The following is a 20,715-nucleotide window of genomic DNA, read 5'->3' as shown; positions in this document are numbered from 1 at the left end:
TGCCAGGGAAGGTAATGTCGGGGCTGGGAGAGACCGTAGCGTAGTCGCAGCCGCCGGCCTCCCGCCCACGCCGCCTCCCCCCACGCGCCTCCCCCCACGGCACCCCCTGCCCACGCGCCCCATGCCCACACGCCTCCCCCCACGCGCCTCCCGCCCACGCCGCCCACGCGCCCCTCGCCCACGCCGCCTCCCGCCCACGCGCCTCCCCCCACGCGACCCCCGCCCACGCCACCTCCCCCAAGCGCCCCCCGCCCACGCGCCCCCCGCCCACGCGCCTCCCCCACGCGACCCCCGCCCACGAGCCCCCTGCCCACGCCGCCTCCCCCCACGCGCCTCCCCCACGCGACCCCCGCCCACGCGACCCCCGCCCACGCGCCCCCTGCCCACGCCGCCTCCCGCCCACGTCGCCTCCCCAGAACTGCTCCTCCTGCCCACACGCCCCCTGCCCACGCGCCTCCCCCCACACGCCCCCTGCCCACGCGCCTCCCCCCCACGCGCCCCCTGCCCACGCCGCCTCCCCCATGCACCTCCCGCCCACGCGCCTCCCCCCAACTGCGCCCCCTGCCCACACGCTCCCTGCCCACGCCGCCTCCCCCCACGCACCTCCCGCCCACGCGCCTCCCGCCCACGCCGCCTCCCCCACCGTGCCTCCCGCCCACGCGCCCCTGCCCACGCCGCCCACGCGCCCCCCCGCCCACGCGCCCCCTGCCCACGCCGCCTCCCCCCACGCACCTCCCGCCCACGCGCCTCCCGCCCCAGGGCCCCGGCGCGAGCCCTCGCCCCCTCCCCGGCGCGCTCCCGCCTATTTATAGCGACATGTCCAGGTGCAAATGACAGAGGAGTCTTACTGGTCCCCCCGGGCCAGCGCTGTCCCGCCTTAAAGGAAGCGCGGCTGCTCGTGGACTCGTCCGTTGTTTTCCCCGGTAACTGCCCGCGTGGGCTGTCGCGGAAGAGTCCGACCGCCTGGTCTGCTCCTGCCAGGAGGCCCGGGCCTCGCGCCTGAGCAGGTGGAGCTCCTGAGGGCGGGCGGGCGGAAGGGCAGAAGCGCTCGCGGAGCCACGTGGAAGAGGCGCGACCCCGCTGTGGAGGGCCCGCGCCCGCCGCCGCCTTTCACGCCACGGAAGGGAGGGTTTCTGCCCTGCTGGCCGCGGGAGCCGGGGGACTGGGCTCCCCGAACTTTGCGACCCCGCCCCGCACGGAATGCAGAGCTTGACTCTTTTATTAAAGTTGCCGAGCCACCGATCACAGAATTCCACAAGGCTAAAATTCCCAATTCTAACCGGAAAATTTGTAAGGTGTGTGACTCTCTGGCCTTTGCTCGGAGCAGCACACGGCTACTCACGGTGGCAAGAAAGCAGGTGGCAAGAACCTACTGATGGTGGCTTAAGAGGTGGGAACACCTGCCAGACATTCATGGCTTCTGAAGACTGGGCCCTAAGGGTCTGGCAGCACAACGAACTGCTTGTGATGTCAGCAATGGCAGGTGACTCAGCGCCTCGTGTGTCATAGAGCAATGGTGCCTAAGCTGGCTGCACGCTAGAGTCACCCCAGGAGCTGTTAAAATAAGCAGAAGCTCAGAGCTCACGCACACCCGCATTCCACCCCCATAGGTTCTGATTTAACTGGTCTGGAGTAGGGCCCAGGCACTGGTATATTTTAAAAGCGGCCTCCTGGAGAATTCTCAAGGCAGCCAGGGTTAAGAATCAAGGTCCTTGAAATGTCACTGTGAGCCTTCTTGAGGTGGCGAGGTGATGGTAGTCAGTCTTCCAGTCACCTGGTTGCCTCCATCCCTCCCTAATAAATACTCTAAGGCGGCTTCACGCGTTTGCCTATCCTCCTCCATGCTAACAAGCAATTCATTGACAAATCAAAATAGATCTCTCAGCATTCAGCTCTTGGAGCATTTCTCAGCCTTCTGTGTCCATTCACAGAACCTGTGGAATCCTTTATAAGAGTCGATGTCATGCCTCACCCGGATCAGCAACTCTGCCGGTAGCTCTATCATCATCATTAAAAAAACCCGTCTCCATAGGTGTTCGGGGCACGTTACACATGCAGAGACCTCAGCCCTGCCTCCGCAGACGACTAGTCGGAGCAAAAGCCCAGCAATCAGCACGCAAACATCGTTGCGTGATTCGAATGCAACTGCTCTTGAAAACTGGGAACGCTGCTCTAGGAGCTGGATTCAAACAGTCCTTTATAGCGAGGCTGACACACCACAGGCCATGTTTCTTTGAGAATTAAGTTGTTTGCCAATAATTGGTAGTATTTAAAATTAGGAGTTTCTTTCCTTCAAACTCTGCAATTTGGAACATAAGCACCTTCACCCTAGAATTAGGGGGAGGTTTCAGACCCAGCTGCTTTTTTTTTTTCCATGGAACTGGGGCTCCTTAGAGAAATCCATGTCAGGTAAGAAGATGGAGATGCAGAAGGAAGGAGAGGACCGAAACCCTGGCTGCCCAGCTCCCTTCACCTACCCAGCGTCAGGTAATAACTGCGCATATGCTTCAACTGTTAGCCATTCTAGCAAAAATGATGGTTTTAGAGAAATCGCTGCTAGCAATGTGTATTAGAGACAGGAACATATATAGAACAGATTGTGAAAGATTATTTGTAGAAAATATTTTAAAATCTTCTTGTTAGGTTGTGTGGCAGTCTATAAACAAATATGGGATAAAATAAGTTCTTTAAGAAATAAAGTATGGCATAAGTGTACTTTATCATAACATTGCTATCCTTTACGTTATTTTTATTTCTTCTTCCCAAATCAATTATGATATCACTTTAACAAACCATAACCTCAAGAACCAAGGGTAGTGAGAGGCACCTTGGTGGTTCAGTCTGTTAAGTGTCTGACTTGTGATTTTGGCTCAGGTTATGATCTCAAGGTCACAAGATTGAACCCTGCATCAGGCTCTGTGCTGAGCATGGAGCATGCTTAAGATTCTCTCTCTCTCTGCCCCTTCCCAGCTCATGCGCACATGTGCTCTTTCACTCAAAAAACAAAAAAAAAAACCCAAAACAAAACAAAAAAGTAATAAAAAAAAAGAACCAAGAGTAGTGAAACTTCATAATTTAAGTGAAAATGACTCATACTGGGTTTAGGTGGGATTTTAGCTTAGTTCATCAGCCTATTAGATATTGAACACATCTGTTAAAAATAAGTCAGACTTCAAATTAGAGAATAAATAGAACAGACTAACTGAATTTATGAAAATAAGTATTTAATCTGTAAAATCCTGGAATTCTAAAGGACTTCACACTCATTTTTTGTTCTCATTTGATCAGATGCTTCACTCCTCTTGGACACCGATACTCAGTGCTGATTTGTATGGTCTGACTTCCAAATCGAGAGTCTGAACACTCTAAAAACTTCTTTTTGTAACTGAATTATGGCAAGCTATGGTGTTTAGTCCCTGGTAATGTGAAGAAAAAGCTAATCTAGAGCACTAGGACAATGAACTCTGTATTGTGAATGAGATTTATGAAAACAAGCTTCCTGAGTAACCTCATACCCAGTAAAGCCAGCAGGTGGCGTCCTGGCAAGTGGGTAGGCCTTGACCAGGCTTCCGAGCATAAGCTGATTATTCTATTAAGGTGTTAATAGGTATTAATTAAAAGAGTTTCATGGTTAAATAAGTTTAGGACAAGTTGGAATGAACATGTTTCTTTGCCATAGGACTCACAGCCTTTGATATTTCAATGTGCATTATGAATCTTTCAAAGGCCCTTGGATAGTGAAGCAATTCTAAACTTACCTGACCACAAAACTCCTTTTGTGGGGTGGAGAGCATCTCTGGGTATTGCCATTCTGCCGAACAGTCCAGCAATTGAAAAGGCTAATGGTCTCTATAGCTCACACAATGGCTAGTCTGTAGTCCTTGGAATTTACTAAATCTTGACTGGGTCTCCAGCCCAAACCACAGACAGCCTCACAAGAGGATGAATCAAGGCAGGATTTTTTTTTTTTTTAAACTGAGCTATAACATCACATAGAAAGGTGCACAAAAATACTTTACATATGTGTACATCCATACAACTTCTTGTCCCTTTCCAGTCAAAACAACACATGCGTGTATGTGCACACATGCGTGCACACACACATAACCACTATTCCCATTTCTGTCACCACAGACTAGATACGTCAGCTGTATTCTGTGGAGGCAGAAACTTACTGATGCCATTCCAAGATGAAGCCAGGAGGAAAACAAGTAATATAAAGGCCAGAAAAAGCAGAACTCCCTTGAGAAAAAAGATCCCATATGAAGCTGAAGCTTCCATCTCAGCAAAAATCTGTCTCCTCTCCACAAGGTGCCAAATTCTGATATTTGGATAAGTGTAGCCAACAGCTGAATGAGCATGCATAATGTGTTACAGTTAATAACTGTTTGTCAGTTACAATAATATTAATTCTCTAGTCGTTGATCTTGGAATACTTTCTTCATACTTATCAATTCTGTGATTTGGAAATTTTTATTAGCTTACTGATCAAAAACATGGCCTAAAAGACATGACAAACTGGTTGCAACAGGGCTAGATGAAAGTAAGAGAAGGGTAAAATGCAAAGGATCAGGAAAATAAAATCAATAAAATTAGCGAGGAGAAGCATAAAAGGAAGGCTCTTTTGTCTTTCCTGAAATTTATTTTTGGTTATGTTTAAAGTTTGAAAACTGAAACTGATTACAAACAATGTATACACTGTGATCCCAATTTTGTTTAATAAAAGGATATCTGTGTGTATATATATTTATAAGAAGAGGCTTAGGGGGCTATATATAAAAATGTTAATGCTTATTATAGCTGAGTGGGAAGATTACATGTGATTTTTATATTTTACATTGCTTTCTTTATTGTCTAAACTTTTTTACAATGAATATATGTAACTCGTAATCAGAGCCCAGATGTTATTTTACAAAAACTCAAACAAATGGAATACATCCATATATAATCAACCTCCAAATCTTGCAAAGAATCTCTTTCAGGTTTACAATTATTTTTCTCTTCCGCTTCTCTCCAGAGTCCAAACCTTTAAAACAAGCAAACAAACAACTCTAGAGCAAAGAAATTGGAGTCAATTCAATCAAATACGATGTTTCTTTATCTCTTCCTCTAGTTTTGAGTCTAGTAATCAGAGGTAGGGAAAAAAATAAGACCCACAGCTCTTTCAATGGTGTGTGTGTGGGGTGTGTTTGTGGGAGGGAATAGGGAATAAGAAAATAGAAACAGGAAAAGATCACTTATATATATAGTAGACCCCAAAGTGATGAAACTTGAATTAACGGTTGTTGTTCTCCAAGGAAATACCTATAAATAGGTACTCAAGGAAATCCACAGAGCATGTCCCACACTCACAAACAAACAAGATTCATGATAATTGTAACTAACAAATGAGCCATAATAATACTCAAGGCTTTTTTGACATCCCAGTGGTACCTCCTGGGGTAAATATCATATAATGATAGCTGATTTCTTCAGCTCATTGAAGGAGAGTGCAGGGGAAGTAGACACATCTTTCCAATCCTACTATTTTAGGCTACTTAAAACTGTATCTTTAATTTGCTTTACTCTCTTTCCCTGTTGTCATCTCCCATCTCTGCCCAATACTCCCTTCTCACCTATTGTCTGGTCCCACAGCCACTGACCACTTCCCTTCTCATTAGTCTGGTCCAAAAGCATCCACAACAACTTGTATATTACTGACTTTCATATTCAGAGAAGTTTCTAATCAATGAGCCAATAAATGTACCCTGAAAAGAAAGACCAAAAAAACATCGTCTTTACTTTTTAAATGAACTAGCTTATGCTCCCAAGTTGAGATCATAGACTTGTTTACAAGGAAGGAAGTGAATGGCCTCTTGTTACACACATTATTTAAATACCTTGAAGATTTTGAAGTCAAGTTGAAGAACTATACATCAAATCTTGTCAATTAAATATTAACATGCAACAGGGCGCCATGGGTGGCTCAGTCAGTTAAGCATCTGACTCTTGTTTTTTTTTTTTGGCTCAGGTCCTGATATCAGTCCTATGGCAGGAGTCTGCTTGTCTCCCTCTGTTCCTCTTGCCCCACTCCCTCACCCCCCACTCACTCTCTCACTCTCTCTAAAATAAATAAGTAAAATCTTTAAAAAATATATTAACAAACCCTCACAAGCTCATAAATCTTCCAAGCTAGGAAGAGAGCTTTTAGGAAAATATCAGCCATGCATATTTCCTAGCTGGGATTCTAGAATATTCTCTGTTGAAAAGAAATTAATCTTAGTGGATTCTAGTTTCTAAATGCTTGGAGACAAATAATAGGTAGATGAATTCACAGCTTTAAAAAAAAAAATCAAATCCTACCTGGAAGGTCATGACAGGTATAGGGAGGAGGAACCAAATAAAGTCACTAAAATGATCAGTTAATAGAAGAGAAATCCTCTCTGTGTAACTGACAGATCTTCCCTCCCTGTTCAAAAGGGGAGTTTATTTGCCTATATGTTGTTGACTTAGTCAAATATGAATCCAAGTTCTACTTCCTTTTCTCTGTTACTTAACCTGACTACGTGTTGATTTGGGGTCCACAGGTATGGAGATACACAAGAAGGAATGTGCGTAAGACCTGAGAATAGACTACCCTAGAACAATCAGATTAAGATTTCACTCCACTTCCTTTGGACACTTAATCTGCATGATGGTAGATTTGTAATATGCGCAGATATTTACATGCCTGTTTCTGCATTTCCAGGGTGATGCTGAGAAATGCTTTGAGCTAAGAGACATACAACAGTATTTAGTCTTACAGAAATGCGGGTACCCTGGCAGATGCAATTTTAGGGTATGCTGGAGAATCGGGTTAATTTAATCTATTCCTGCTCTTTGATTTGACGTCTGCCCATTCTTTGTAGGGGCTGTTCAATATGCGGCTTTATCTGTCTCTGTGGCTATGTATGAGCTTTACTCAGAATCTGTTCATTCATCTGTTCATTCAATAAATATTTATTGTACATCCACTCGGGCCACTGAACAACACCATGTATTATTTTGTGCCATATAGCTTTATTCCCTCCACATATAGTGATAGCCACCACACCTATGGCATTCTTCCTGTCACCCTGGTTAGGATTCATTCACTAATCAAGAGCAATTTCGGTAGGGAACTATGTAAAAAGGTAGCATAAACCTCATACAAATTTATTTGGAAATTTATTGGAAAGTTGGGAGGTGAGTGGGAGGATGGGTTAAATAGGTGATGGGGAATAAGGGGGGCACTTGTGATGAGCACCGGGTGTTGTACGGAAGTGTGGAATCACTATATAGTATGTCTGAAACTAATATTACACTGCATGTTAGGTAACTGGAATTTAATAATTTAAATAAATTAAAAATAAGTAAGTGTTGGAAAGTGGGTAAACCAAGTGCAGTGAGGTAACTTTTGTTGTTTGCAGATACAAATACGTATAATAATTTCTCAGCTACATTATTTTGAGCTAAAAATTTGTATTGCAGATACCATATGATAGGGCTTGATGCTAGAGAAGCTTAATGCACATCATAAAAAGCTGAATAAACCCAGAGGGAGTTTTATAAGGACAGAACCTTTTTTTATATACTCTACTCCTTCCGCACCCTCTGGTGAGTATCAGACTTTTTTTCTTCAAGGCCGAAGAGCCTGGAGTGGCCAGACATTGCAGATGGCTTTTCCATTGCTCACGAGGCTAATCACTTAGGATACTCTGTACTTCCCCGAATCCCTCTTAAAGGAACTCAACCTCCCTGACTTGTAAAAGTTAGATCCTTTGGGATAATCAGAGCCAATCCTGAGTTCAGTGCCAAGCTATGATAGAAATTGTGGAATACCAACAGAAACAAGTTACCATCACAAGAGAAACACGACAAATCTCTCGTATTCCTTTTGTTTTGTGGGTTTTCACCGTCTTGAGGGAAGGCAGAAATCGGGAGGTCAAAGAGTAGATTATTTAGGGTGGGGAGGGACGTAAAAAAATTTTTTTTGAAGGATGTGCTAGGAAAAAACAAAAACACAACCCTGACAGAAAAGAATGCCTTCAATGGGCTCATCAGTAGACTCAACATGGCCAAGGAAAAAGATCAGTAAGCCTAAAAATAGGCTTTCCAAACTGAAATGCAAGAGAAAAGGATGAAAGAAACAAACAAAAAAACACACAAAAAAACAAAAAACGTGTGCATATCTGAGTCTGATTCTGACTGCTTGGTCTCTACAAACTGTTTTTTTCTTGCATTTTGGCATGTCTTGTAATTGCTGAAATCCAGACACGATGTCTTGAATAACAGGAACTGAGGTAAGCAGGCTAATCTGGCTAAGGTTGGTGTGTACTTCATGCATGCTGCAGCTGGACGACCCAGAGGCCACAGCTGTCTCTGGTGTTGTTTTTGCCTCCCCTCCTGACTTTGGGCTTCCCTAGGTACTCCTCCTCAGAGTCTGCATTGTAGAACTCTTTCAACTGTGATTCACTGTCATTACACCAAAGCCCTGTTGGCATGACAATAATGTGGGGTGGGGGGTGTTCTATAATCTTATGATTAAACATCAGTCTTTTAAATATTTAAATATCAGTCTGATACTTACTGATTTAAGTATCAGTCTCCTGTGTCCTTGGGCTATGACCTTTACAGGCTTTCTCCTGTAGTATAGCTTCCCCTCCCCGCACTCCGCACTCCATTCACTGGCTACAGGATTTCCAATCTATTCCCTTGAAGACCTGACCACTGTTGACCATGTTCCCTTTCCCACATTAGGTGAGGAGAAACGAAACAAAACAAACCAAAAACAAACCCTGGGGGGTGGGAGGAATGTCCTTATCCTAGTTGGGATAAGACCCCAGCAAAGTCTCTTCTGGAGACCAGACCTTACAGAGAAGATCCTGGGTGTCCTGCACACTATTACTCTTCCCTTCTTTCCAGAGCCACAAGGGGATTTTTCTTGGGTCTTCACTGTGACAGCACAGTTCCTACAGGTAAAGTCCATGAAAGTGTGTGGGCTCCCACAAGACCACAGCCCCAGGAGTTTCTCAAGCTCCCATTGGGTCACACTCAGACTTCAGCAGTTCTTCAGAGTAACTGCTAAAGCATTCCTACCAGTTTATGGCTCTAACAGTCTCTGCTTCAGATAAGTAGAGTCTGGCTGTGACTCTCTCGCCATACCTGTATCTCCAGATTTCTGGGTGGTGGCTTCTCTATAGGTCCAAGAAAAATAATTAATTTTTAGTTTGGCCAGTTTTTGCTAAGTTGTAAGGAAGAGAGGAGTGAAGACTTCCAAGTCCTTTACATATCAGAGTTTGAAATGTAAGTCCTTGTCGTTGCCTCTTTTCCTGAAGACTGAACTTTGATTCCTGTCTTTGGATTTTCATGAGATCACCATATTCAAAATGAATCTATCTTCTCCTGAGTTGTTTTGTGTGGGTCAGCCGTATAATCAAAAGGGGTCCACAGGTATGGAGATACACAAGAAGGAATTTATTTTTTTTATTTTTATTTTTTATTTTTTCACAAGAAGGAATTTATTGCCTGCCATGAGTTGCAGCTTTTCCAACTGTATGAAGGGATACTTATGCTAAAATCCTATTAATCAGTTTGACATAAAAGGGAAATAATACTTAAAAGATACCACACTTTTTAAAACCATCCCTTTCCAGGGTACAGATCCTTTCTTGTTTTCAGATGCATCTTCACTCTAAGGAAGGTAAAATAACCTAGTGGTGGGGGTGGGGAAATATTCTACTTGTAAAACTGGATTAGGGAAAGGTACTTGCAACAAATAAGAGTAGCAGAGCCACCTAAGTGTGAATGTAAGTGGCAGCTGACTACATGAACGTCACTTGTGTGTTCTGGTGATATATTACTGACAATTAGGTTAAAAATCATTTTCACAAAGATTACATCTCTTAATATAATGCATTAATAACATTTATTTATATCTCATCTTAGTCCAAAATAGACAAAACAGATGAAAACATCTGAAGTAGGGGTGCCCGGGTGGCTCAGTCAGTTAAGCTTCTGATGCTGGGTTTTGGCTCAGGTCATGATTTTGGGGGCATAGAATCGAGCCCTGCATTGGGCTCTGCACTCCATGCAGAGTCTGCTTGAGATTCTCCCTTTCTCTTTGCCCCTCTCCCTGCTCACACACACACTCCTTCTCTCAAATAAATAAATAAAATCTGTAAGAAAAGAAAAAAAGCATCTGTAGTAAACATGTTTTTGGTCTGCCTGGCATCCTACTTTATTCTGTGATTAGCAATCCAGTTATTTTGGAGTCTTCCTGCCATCCAGGTGTTTCCAGGCAATCATAGTACCCACACCACTCGCCACGGAGATGAACTTATGACCTTTCAGGCAGGTCAGCCTGAGTGCTTCCCTAAGATTTTCAGAATTGGATCTATGGAGAGAAGGGAAGTTCCCCTGAAACCGTTTATGATGTTTATGAAAAGGGGACTTGTGAGGGGGAAGTTTTCTGCAGAGATTGTGTGCTTAAGTCCTGGCAGAGGAGACAGGAGAGCTAGGTACAAGGAGAAATGTGTGGTAATTGGTCCCTACCCCAACCCAGGGGACCAGCCCCTATGAGGAGACAGGAAAGCATCCTGTTCTCTGGGAACACAGAACTATTTTGGGAACTTAAGAGTTTCACAGTTTGGGTACATCAAAGCAAGGCAGCATTATCCTACAGGAACGGCAGCAACTAAAATAGTGGAGGCCCAACAGAAGCCTGGGAGGAGCATGCTGCAGCCAAGAGTATGAGCCTATTTGTAAATCAGCGAGGAGCCCCTGAGACTTCCAGAAACATGTGAGAAGAAAACTTCCTGGGGGACTGAGATCCTGCATGATATGATGGAATCCCAAGTCGGCAAAATTTGAGTGTCAAACCTAATGTGAGTTTAGTCACAAGAAAAGAGTGTTCATCCTTGAAATAGTTGGGTTCTCTGTGTAACAAGATTTGGCATTTAAGAAGGAGCCCGATAAATGGCTTTATTGTCATCGTAAGCTATCTGTGGACTTCTAACCATACCTTACGATTGGCCAGGCAGGTATGACAGAGCTTTGAGGATGAGGTCACATGATATCCTCTGTGTTGGTTAAAAGCAACACTATTTGAGATTAAGCATTTAGCTTTGCTGTGAGTAAAACAGTTCATGGACTTTCATGTGCCCTCCCTCACTCTCATCAAGAAGTTGAGGTGGCTAAGTAAATTGCCTAGTTTTACCTAACAGTGTTAACATTTAGCAAGTACTGGTCCCAGCCATCCTTCCAAAATTCTATGTGAGTTACAGCGGTGCCAGCGGTGCCCTAGATATACCCCTTAGAGGATGAGAGCTCAACTTCCCGAGGAGGTACCTAAAGTCTGGCTTAGGATGCATTTGTGTTGCATTTATTGAGCATAGTCCCACATGGCCTTCCAGGCTTCGGAGCAGCTGAGCTCCACCATCTGCACAAACATATAAATCATAGAAGTTGCTTCACTTCTCAAAGTCCTTGTAGGTTTATTAATTTTTAGCGGTAGTGTCATGACTTCTATGACGGCAATCTACTGGGTGAGCAGAATGTTAACAATTGTTTTCTTTGATTTTTCCTCTTGCTCCTTTTTTTCTGTATTAAAAAAAGTTTAAACCGCATAAACACGGAGTATCCTATGCCTGTTGTTCATTAGCTTTTGTCTTCTGTGTATACTGGGAAGCTACGTGTGCTCAGGAAAGAAGTAAATAGCCATATTATAGAGTGATTATAAAGAGAGGCTTCTTTGCTAGGTTGTATTGTGATAGGTAATGTTAACTGCAGCTATAACTGTACAAATAATTGTAGTCAAGTTAATGAAATTTGGTACTGTTTTAGCAAAATGTCTATCAATTTTGGAGCTCAGCACCTTTTACCTACCTACAGAAATTAATGGTAATTATGCTTTTGACAAAGGCAAAATCAACCCAGGAGGTTTTTTTCAGAAAAGAATTATTCTTTTAGGATAAGGGGAGACTAACTCATTTAATCCTTAAAATACCTTAAGAAGTTAAATATTTTACTCTTTAAATATTTATTTAGCTCTATGTCCAGGTACTGCGTGTATATTAACTAAGAGTCCTTTCAATAGCTCTGGGTGGATGCCACTGTCAACCCCATTTCATAACGAGGAAACTGGGACACAGGGAGATTAAGTAGTTTGGCCAAACTCAATTTAAATGATGCTAGTCTGTTTTATAGAACAACGAGCTGTCACGAGTATCCATGTATAATATTCCCATCACCTACCAATTATTGAGTGTTGACATTTTCCATACAACCTCTCATTTCATTATTTCAACAATGCTGCAGAGTAGCTATTCTTACCCTAATTGTAAATATAAGAAAAGTGGTGCATATAAAAGAGCAAAAACCTGCCCCAAATCATATGGCTAGTTAGTGACAGCTGAAATCTGACCTCATAAATACAAGTCAGAACCTATGCTTTTGACCAGGCAAAGGGTTTCACAAGATAGAATCACAGATGGCAGGGCAGGATGGCATTTTCAAGTGTAACAAAAGGGAGCATGGAATTTCCCTTTTTAAAGGCCACAAACATTTTCGTATATTATACAGCTTCCAGGATAGCAAATAACAGAAATAAAAGTAAACAATATCTTAGAAATTGGTTTCTATATTATAACCAGTGGTCCAATAACCACATAAACAGGACAAAGGGGAGGGGGTTCCAATGCTTTTTATGACTATATTTGTGACATTTAAAAGTAATTCAAACTTGAGAAGAAATGCATAGCTAAGTTGATGGCTAACAAAAGCCACCCTTTTGCCACCTTCTTCATAATGCAAGGTGCATATGCTCCACCGCCACCTACACTGTGCCACAAATGATAGGTTTGTCATTCCTTGTAATAGTTTACTAAGAGAAATTATGAAATTCTTTCTCTGGAAGATTCTAAAAACAGGTTTTCATCCAGTTTAATGATTGTCCTTTCTAAAACTAGGTGAATTGACTGGATAATCTTTTGGTTTCTCCTGGCCCTCATATAAGATGTCACTAACAGTATGCCACTAACAGAAATCCTTTTAAAAAATTATGGAATGTTTGCTAAAATAATACTCAATACTTTAAAAATATTTTATTTATTTATTTATTCATGAGAGACAAGAGAAGCAGAGACATAGGCAGAGTGCAGGGAGGCTGATGCAGGACCTGATCTAAGGACCTTGGGATCATGGCCTGAGCCAAAGGCAGATGCTCAATCAGTGAGCCACCCAGGCATCCCCAATACTCAAGTAATTTAATTCCAGATAAGAGGGTAACAGTGAAAACTGACATACTATGTAAAATATTCTAAAGGATTCAGAATAGTATAGGTTTGGAATTTCTGGGAAGAAATTTGTACAATGGAGAAATTTTATGGTTAGAAGTAATTTTATTCAGATGTACATACTTATACCTACCATCAAACAGTATAAAATATATTTAAAGATTAACTATAGCAGGAACTTTAAAGAGAATTATAAAACATCACAAGAGCATGATGGTAATTGTAAGACCACGAGAGAAAATTCAACTTATATATAAGATTTGTACAGCTTCAAGTATTTATAACTAAAATAATAATAATAGCAAGCAGTCTCTGGATACTCCCCATGTACCATCACAGTAGCAAAATGATTCTCCTGAGTTATCTCATTTATCCTCATCAAACCTATAAAGTTAACATGTCAATTCCCTTTTAGCAGGGAAGAAACTAAAACTTAGAGGTAGGTTATTTGTCTAAACTTAAACAGCTAATAAACAACTGATTTAGGTTTAAAGTTTAAACCCACACAGTCCAACCCCAGAACCCAACCCCTTATTACTGTGCCATGCTTCCTCTGGAACACAAAACTTGTTCCTCCTTATCAGGAGTAAGATAGATTTTTAAGATGCTACTGTGAAGTCCAATGACCAAGAAGGAAGAGAAGCAAAAGACTTTGATCATTTCAAACTGAATAACTCTTGAATCACTGGGACCTCACTTGGGTCTTTTGAGGGTTTATTCCAACTCTTAGGGATTAATGGGCCTCATTATTTGAAGCTGATTTCCCCTAATTCCCTTCAGGCTCTGCTACCTATTATGGGGGTGGGGGTGGTGCACAAGTCTAGACAAGTAGACTTTAAAATTGTGTTCACATCACTACACATCCCATTTGTTTTGTTACTCATGTACATGCCCATTTCAGAAATTCCTAGAATAGTCTGGTACACTAAGTATCAGTCATGACTTTCACCTCTTAGAAACCCATTATGTATGATTCTGGCCTGAAGTAAGAATTCAGAAATGTGGTCAGTCTTGCTTACATTTTCTCTGGATACTCAAGAGAATACTGAATCAAAGAAAACATCTGAAGGTACATGAGCTTTCCCCATTCTCTTCAGCTTTCTCAGCTAGTGACTGATGAGAAGGAACTATCCTACCAGCTACCATGGGTATAAGAAGAGAAAGAAGTGGAAATCAGTAACATACAAGAGGCCCCTTATAAATACTGCTGACGGCCTGAACTTTGCCAGCCATATCCAATGTTCTTCAACTTTTTAAGCATGGTTCACAAACGAGGCCAAGGGCACCACAAAAGAATTACCAAAAACATAAGCATTCAAGTGACTGTTAATATTAAAATACTTTATGAAATGATAGATAAAGTCATTGTATAGGATAAACTCCATTAGTCTCTGCTTTTAAAAGTTTTCAACAACATGTCTGCTGCTAGTCCTGGGGACAGGGCCCCACTGAGCACCTTTTGTTCCAGAAGAGGAATCTGTTCCCGGACGGTGGGATGGGTCCTGAAATGTTCTAACACACTTTCCTGAATGAGATTCCACATCCACACTTTCTGCTGCCTCTGTCGTTTGGCCATCAGCTCTCCACTGGCAAGCATGAGGTCCCAGAACTCTTTCATTTTATCCCACATTTCAGTGATCCCCTCTCCACTTCTGGCAGAGATACGAATTACCTATTGAAAAGTTAAGAAACCAAAACTGTTTTACTTAAAACGGTAGGAAACATCTTCATAGGGACTCTGGTATCTGCCAATTGAGTCTTACGGTGTATGAAAATAGGTAAGTGAAAACAGACATTTTATCACTGTGTCAAGTAAAATATACCCAGAAATAGACTGAGGTCACTTACTATGATTACTAATATGTGCAGAAACAAGATACTGATTTCAGAGCAAAATTTTTAGCCCAAGGGTTAATTTGACTTAGGATTGCTCAGCTGGTCTTCAGAGGAAGTGTAGATGAATTGTGGGAGGATCACGAGGATGATGAGGGCAATGCTGGGTAGGTCTGAGTGCTAGAAAATGAAACAAAGTTGGGAAAATAGCCCCATTCCCTGTGTCAGAGTTCCCTGATTCAGCAAGTGCTAAGAGCCAAGCACCCCACACCTGCACCGGCACAGACTCACAGGCAAGATGGCCCCATACCCAGTGTAGACAACATGACTGTGGGGAGCGGACAATAAGAGAGGTCATTGCTGTTCTCATGCTAGTGACTACAGCTTACTCTCTAATTACTGTGTCCTCCTGCACAGAAAGCTGCCCACATCAGTGTTATCATACCATTTATTACAGAACTTTTCTTTTTTTTTCTTACTGAAGATAGCACCCAGCAAGCATAATGGGAAGGGAAGCTATCACATCAAAAGCTTCTTCTCTCCTACTCAAACTCTAATATAGATAATCAAATCACTAATTGCTCCATAATCTTAAGAATGGTTCCTTTCAGAATGGATTTGCTATCACTTCCTAATGGCTCAAGTCAAGCATTAAGTAACCTAATCTATCTCCTTGCATCTAGTTTTTGACACCTAGCGGTTGAAGGATTATATTTAAAATCATGACTACCTGTGCTGGTTTTGTCATAATTTTTAAAGTTGTAACCTCACATCCAAGCAAACAAAGATGGATTATATATCTAGCCTGGGCCTCACATCCTCTCCTAACCTTGTGCACAGTCCACTCAGGCTGAGAAATGCGGAACGGAATGCAAACTGACCTTTGGTCTCCAGACTTCTGAACGTTTGCGGAGTAACTTCAGTGCACTCACGTACTCTGCTTGGATCCTTCGAGCCGGCACAATCAAGTCTCCATCAGATTTAGTTACAGCCACCAGGTCTGCCATCTCAATTATACCTCTTTTGATACCCTGAAGTGAAAAAGACAGTCATGTGTCAGAAATACTTCATTTAATTATAGCAAAAAATGGCACACCAGTCAATGCTAAGATTTCGAGAGTCACACACTTCATTAGCTAACTTTTCCTCGGCAACTGGCCAAGCCTTGGGTACCAGGAATCACGATTACTAAGTTACTAAAAAGTACCAGTTGTTGGGATTATGGAAGTCATCTATACTCTCTCTTCCATATTTAGAGACTAACATGTTAAAATACATTCACGATTCCAGTAAATATACCATCAAGACACAACCTGAATGAGTGGCAGGAGACAATTCCAATTGTCTCGTGATGGATTCCGTCTGGGGGGCGGGGGCGGGGGTGGGGAGCTACCCTGCAGAATGCAAAACCATCCAGCATCAAGTGCTTAGAAAGAAAAGACACCCATCGCTAACATCTGCATTTCCATAAACAAAGTCTTTGAAGTTTTCCTTCACGTTTAAAATTTTTTTTCAATTTTTATTTGAGGAAAAATGACCCTATAGCTAAAAATGCCCCAATCTCTGTACTACAAACACCTATACTGCAGTGGTCTCTTTTGGTTGGAGCTCTCCATGTACTCCATTCACTCCCAGCTGCAGGTAGAAAAATCTAAGCTGTATGATTAGCTCAAGGTCATAAATTCTTTTTTTTTAAAGATTTATTTTATTTATTTATGATAGACATAGAGAGAGAAAGAGGCAGAGACATAGCTGGAGGGAGAAGCAGGCTCCATGCCGGGAGCCCGACACGGGACTCGATCCCGGGACTCCAGGACCGCGCCCTGGGCCAAAGGCAGGCGCTAAACCGCTGAGCCACCCAGGGATCCCCTAGGTCATAAATTCTTTAAGTTGGGAAGAAACATAGAGAATCTGCCTTTGACTTAGCTATTTTAGCCAATATGAAATATGCTATTTCTTTTCCTACATTAACAGCAACTTATTTTACAGAAACACAACACTGGAAATTTGTACTTTCAGAGATGTATACTTTGTGTTTTGGAAGGAGAAAAAGTCAACATAATCACCTGCAATTCATCTCCTCCCGCTGGTGGCAGCAGTAAAACAAACATGTCAACCATATCAGCAACAGCAAACTCCGACTGGCCCACACCTGAAATTGTAAATCACAACTATATACTAAAATATTCATAGTGATTAGACTTTCTCAACTACCTTGACCATCATTTCATTCACTCGTACTCATGGTCACACACTCAAGCAGATCCCACTTTAAACACCCCACCTCTGAAGAACTTATTAAATGCACTGCCTTCCCTATGAGAAGCCCTGTGACCTTCTCTCCTCTCTCCCTCACTTAACCTAGACCATGCCTGTCAAGACATTCAGCTTTCTGGTCTTGTCATCGTCTTAGGAACCCTGCAGACCCCCACCCACCCAGGGGTCAGTCCAACTCCCTGTGTTCTCTCCTCTGTAAGTATGCTGGAGAAATGGCCGAGAAGAGGCACCACCACAGGGCCATGGCATCTACCATCTGCCACCCACCCTGCACCACCTGGTCAAAGCAATGCCCGTGAGCGCCTTCAGTCAGCTGCTTTCCAGACGCTTGTCACAGTGCCATGACCTCCCCCACAAGGAGGATCATGGCACCCACTTGCCAGTGAAATAAAGGTGAGGGCTCCCTCAGCTTCTCCCTCTGCCCCTCCACAGACAAGCAGGTTCCAATACCAGCTCTGCTCCCTGGCACCTCTCAGGTCTCTGAGGATTAGCCTCTCCTTCCCTCCCACTTCCTCTGGGCACTTGCTCTCTTTGTCTTTGACCTCTCCTCAGTCCCCCAGTTCTTGTCTCTTCAGCACCTCATAGGAACTGTGCTCATGTCTTTTCCATCCGAAAACTAAACAAGACAAGAAAAAAGCAGGACAAAACTCACAACCTCCTCCAATTATCACCATATTTCTCACTTTCTCTTTATAGCGAAGTATCCAGGAAAAAAAAAATCAATGTATGTTCATTACTTCACATTAATTTCAATCCACTTAAATCTGATTTCCACATCACCTGCTACACTGAAACTCCTCTCAAAATTCTGTCCTTTGTTGGGTTGGCAGAGACTTCTAGTTGTCCAGCCCATATTTATTCTTCCCCATTTCCTAACCCTGGCGTTGTGAGGAGCACCTACACACCAGGTGAAAGCCCACATCACCAGACCCCAGTTCATCTAAAGATGATTAATGAGTGAAAACAGAAGTCACTAGATGGGAGGTATACACCTCCTCTGCAGGCCCTGGTCCCCTCCCTCTGAGTCTCCCTCTTCCCCCCTCCTCCTCCTGCCTGCAATGCAGATGTGACTGTCAGAGCCCCAAGAGCAATCCTGAGGATGGAAACTAAGTGCTAAGAATGGGGAGCAGGGACAGAAGCCAGAGACACTGAGGGTACGGTAGAACCACCGGGCCTGCTTGGGACTACTTGCCTGTACATTTCTGGTCTCCAGCCCCACCTCTCTTTACCCTCTATGCACCTCCATACTCTACACACCAAGTATCCTGAGCAAACCATGGTTCTGTAAAGGGGCCGTCTCCTCCACTTTCTCTATTTAACTCCAATTCCTCCTTCAACACTAAGTTCAACTGTCACCTCCTCCTGGAAGTCTTCCCTGATCCCTCAAACCTGAGTCAGGTTGTGTCACAAACATTTATCACTCAGTAACAGGAGACTGTCTTTCCATAAGCAGGTAGATTTCTTGGGGTTTCCATTTCAGTATTTTCATTGTGTATAACTATGTACTAGGGATATAAAGATGAAATAAAACATGGCCCTGAATTAAAGAGATACCCAACTACATGAATTTTCTCAGCAAATATTGTAGACATGTGAAATGTACTTAAACAAAACAGGAATTAAGTATTGTTTCCAATGGTTACAGTACTCCTCTGGCACTTACAACATACCACTCTGTATAACAGTTCTCCAGATACATGGCTGTTCTTTTAAGGTCAGGATTATAGCCTGTATTTTTATATCTCCTATAGAATCCAAGCTACCTTTAGTAAATATATGGTGAGTGAACACAACGTTGTTAGTTACCACTTATCTTTATATAGCATTTGTTATAATAGCATTTTATTGTTATGAAATAGAAAATCACACTCACCTACGGTTTCAATAAGAATGATGTCATATCCCCCTCCTTCACACAATAGAATAGCTTCATTTGTGGTCCTTGTCACACCTCCTAAAGTACCTCTAGTAGGAGATGGCCTGATGTATGCATTCATATCTCTTGATAACTCAGTCATTCGGGTTTTATCACCTAAGAGTGATCCTAAAACAGAGAGTTACATTTTATAATCATGGAACACCTATAAGGGCCAATTGTCAGCCAATTCCCAGGTTAAGTGCTTTATGACATTCTTCCCAAAACCTCAAAATTATTTCATATTATTGAGCTTTGGTGCAACACTGAGTATGTGATGCCAAAGTAATCATTTATAACATTTCAAGCCCCTCAAAATTTGTAATGGTTTTCCACTGACTAGAGGTTCCAGTCTGGATTCTTTAGCCTACCACGAAAGGCCCTCAGGATGCAGCCCTACCTTACCTGTCCAATTTCAGCTTCCACAGTCCCCAAACCAATCTTCCATTCAGCCAAGATGGTTTCTTTACTGTCATCTTAACATTGTTATCTTTATGGTTTTCAACAGGGGATGAGTTTGCCCCCAGAGGAAACCTGGCAATGACTAGCGAGATTTTTACTTGTCGTAACTGGAGGTAGGATGCTACTGGTATCTGGTGGGTAGAGGGCAAGGCTAAACATCCTTCAGTGTCAGGAAGCTGCCCCAAACAAGAATGCCATTTGTGCCAAGGCTGAGAAATTTTGCTTTAATATAAGCTCCCTGCCCATGGAATCATGCCTTACAGATTGTGTAATGAGTGCTTGTTCACTGTAGGCACTGAATATAATGCCTCCTATGGAATAAAACTAGTGATGTTCCAGGGCTTAGTTCAGTATTTTGGCAAATATCACTCCTTGCAAATTCTAGAAGACTAAAAGACCTGGAACTATTGAAATTACCTCAAACTTTTACTTTCCTTTAGCCATATAACAACATTTGAAGGTATAGTGCTATTCTAACTTGGATTTTAATTTTCCACTCTGCCTAAGAGCTAAGTTTTCCACATAAAGTTGATGCTAAACATTGAGAAGTCCCTCACAGATAGATATGATCTCTCCCCTCATGGTTCCAGTTTAGAGTTCTTATAGGTTCTAATTCTAGAGAGCATACATCTACCACATATCTCAACTACCTTATTTATTCCACACAAAACTTTTTTCTAAAGTCATTTCCTACATGAAATCATCTTTGTGTAAGTCAACAATCTGCCAAAGCTGTACTTGAAATTATTATCTGATAGATCCTAATATACAGAACTAAACATTATGAAATTACTCTCTCCTCTAATGGTCTCGGCCAATGAGTACAAAACTGTCTGTTGTAGACTGCCGGGGTGGTTTCAAAGCTCCTGCAAAGGGTCTGTGAATCCAAAGCACAACAAGGACTGATTCCAGGCCAAAAAAGTAATACTTCTCAAC

The 20,715-nt window shown here is 42.6% G+C and overlaps 2 protein-coding genes and 1 long non-coding RNA gene across 40 annotated transcripts in view; 1 reads left to right on the top strand and 2 right to left on the bottom strand.

Moving 5' to 3' along the window:
- The window catches only part of C13H4orf51 (chromosome 13 C4orf51 homolog), a 100,046-nt gene extending 97,597 nt beyond the window's left edge, over nucleotides 1-2,449 (bottom strand). For 15 of the 30 annotated variants that reach the window (XM_077846223.1, XM_077846224.1, XM_077846233.1 and 12 more), the window contains exon 1: nucleotides 849-2,233. The gene's annotated coding sequence lies outside the window, so the exon portion shown is untranslated. Of the gene's footprint in view, nucleotides 1-848 lie in introns of all 30 variants that reach the window. The other 15 variants (XM_077846239.1, XM_077846238.1, XM_077846236.1 and 12 more) reach the window with 10 other exon arrangements.
- Nucleotides 810-17,426, top strand: LOC144282492 (uncharacterized). 4 transcript variants are annotated; one of them, XR_013350926.1, is made up of 5 exons: nucleotides 810-2,487; nucleotides 3,289-3,550; nucleotides 4,135-4,311; nucleotides 15,966-16,123; nucleotides 17,115-17,426. It is a non-coding gene; the product is annotated as an uncharacterized LOC144282492 (long non-coding RNA). The 4 variants fall into 4 exon arrangements; XR_013350925.1 differs by having other exon boundaries at nucleotides 3,289-3,546; nucleotides 17,115-17,418; XR_013350927.1 differs by lacking the exon at nucleotides 3,289-3,550 and having other exon boundaries at nucleotides 813-2,487; nucleotides 17,115-17,414.
- Nucleotides 13,378-20,715, bottom strand: part of MMAA (metabolism of cobalamin associated A) — a 22,283-nt gene continuing 14,945 nt past the window's right edge. For all 6 annotated transcript variants that reach the window (XM_077846213.1, XM_077846214.1, XM_077846216.1 and 3 more), the window contains 4 exons: nucleotides 19,276-19,446; nucleotides 17,192-17,277; nucleotides 16,007-16,156; nucleotides 13,378-14,964 (listed from right to left, as the gene is read on the bottom strand). In XM_077846213.1, coding sequence (XP_077702339.1) covers nucleotides 14,677-14,964; nucleotides 16,007-16,156; nucleotides 17,192-17,277; nucleotides 19,276-19,446 — 695 coding nt within the window. In that variant the 3' untranslated portion in view covers nucleotides 13,378-14,676. The remainder of the gene's footprint in view (nucleotides 14,965-16,006; nucleotides 16,157-17,191; nucleotides 17,278-19,275; nucleotides 19,447-20,715) is intronic.

This window comes from Canis aureus, chromosome 13 (genome assembly GCF_053574225.1).
Source record: "Canis aureus isolate CA01 chromosome 13, VMU_Caureus_v.1.0, whole genome shotgun sequence".
NCBI classification, from domain to species: domain Eukaryota; kingdom Metazoa; phylum Chordata; class Mammalia; order Carnivora; family Canidae; genus Canis; species Canis aureus.
The sequence above is the reverse complement of the archived record's forward strand: the minus strand, read 5'-3'. Positions and strand labels throughout refer to the sequence as shown.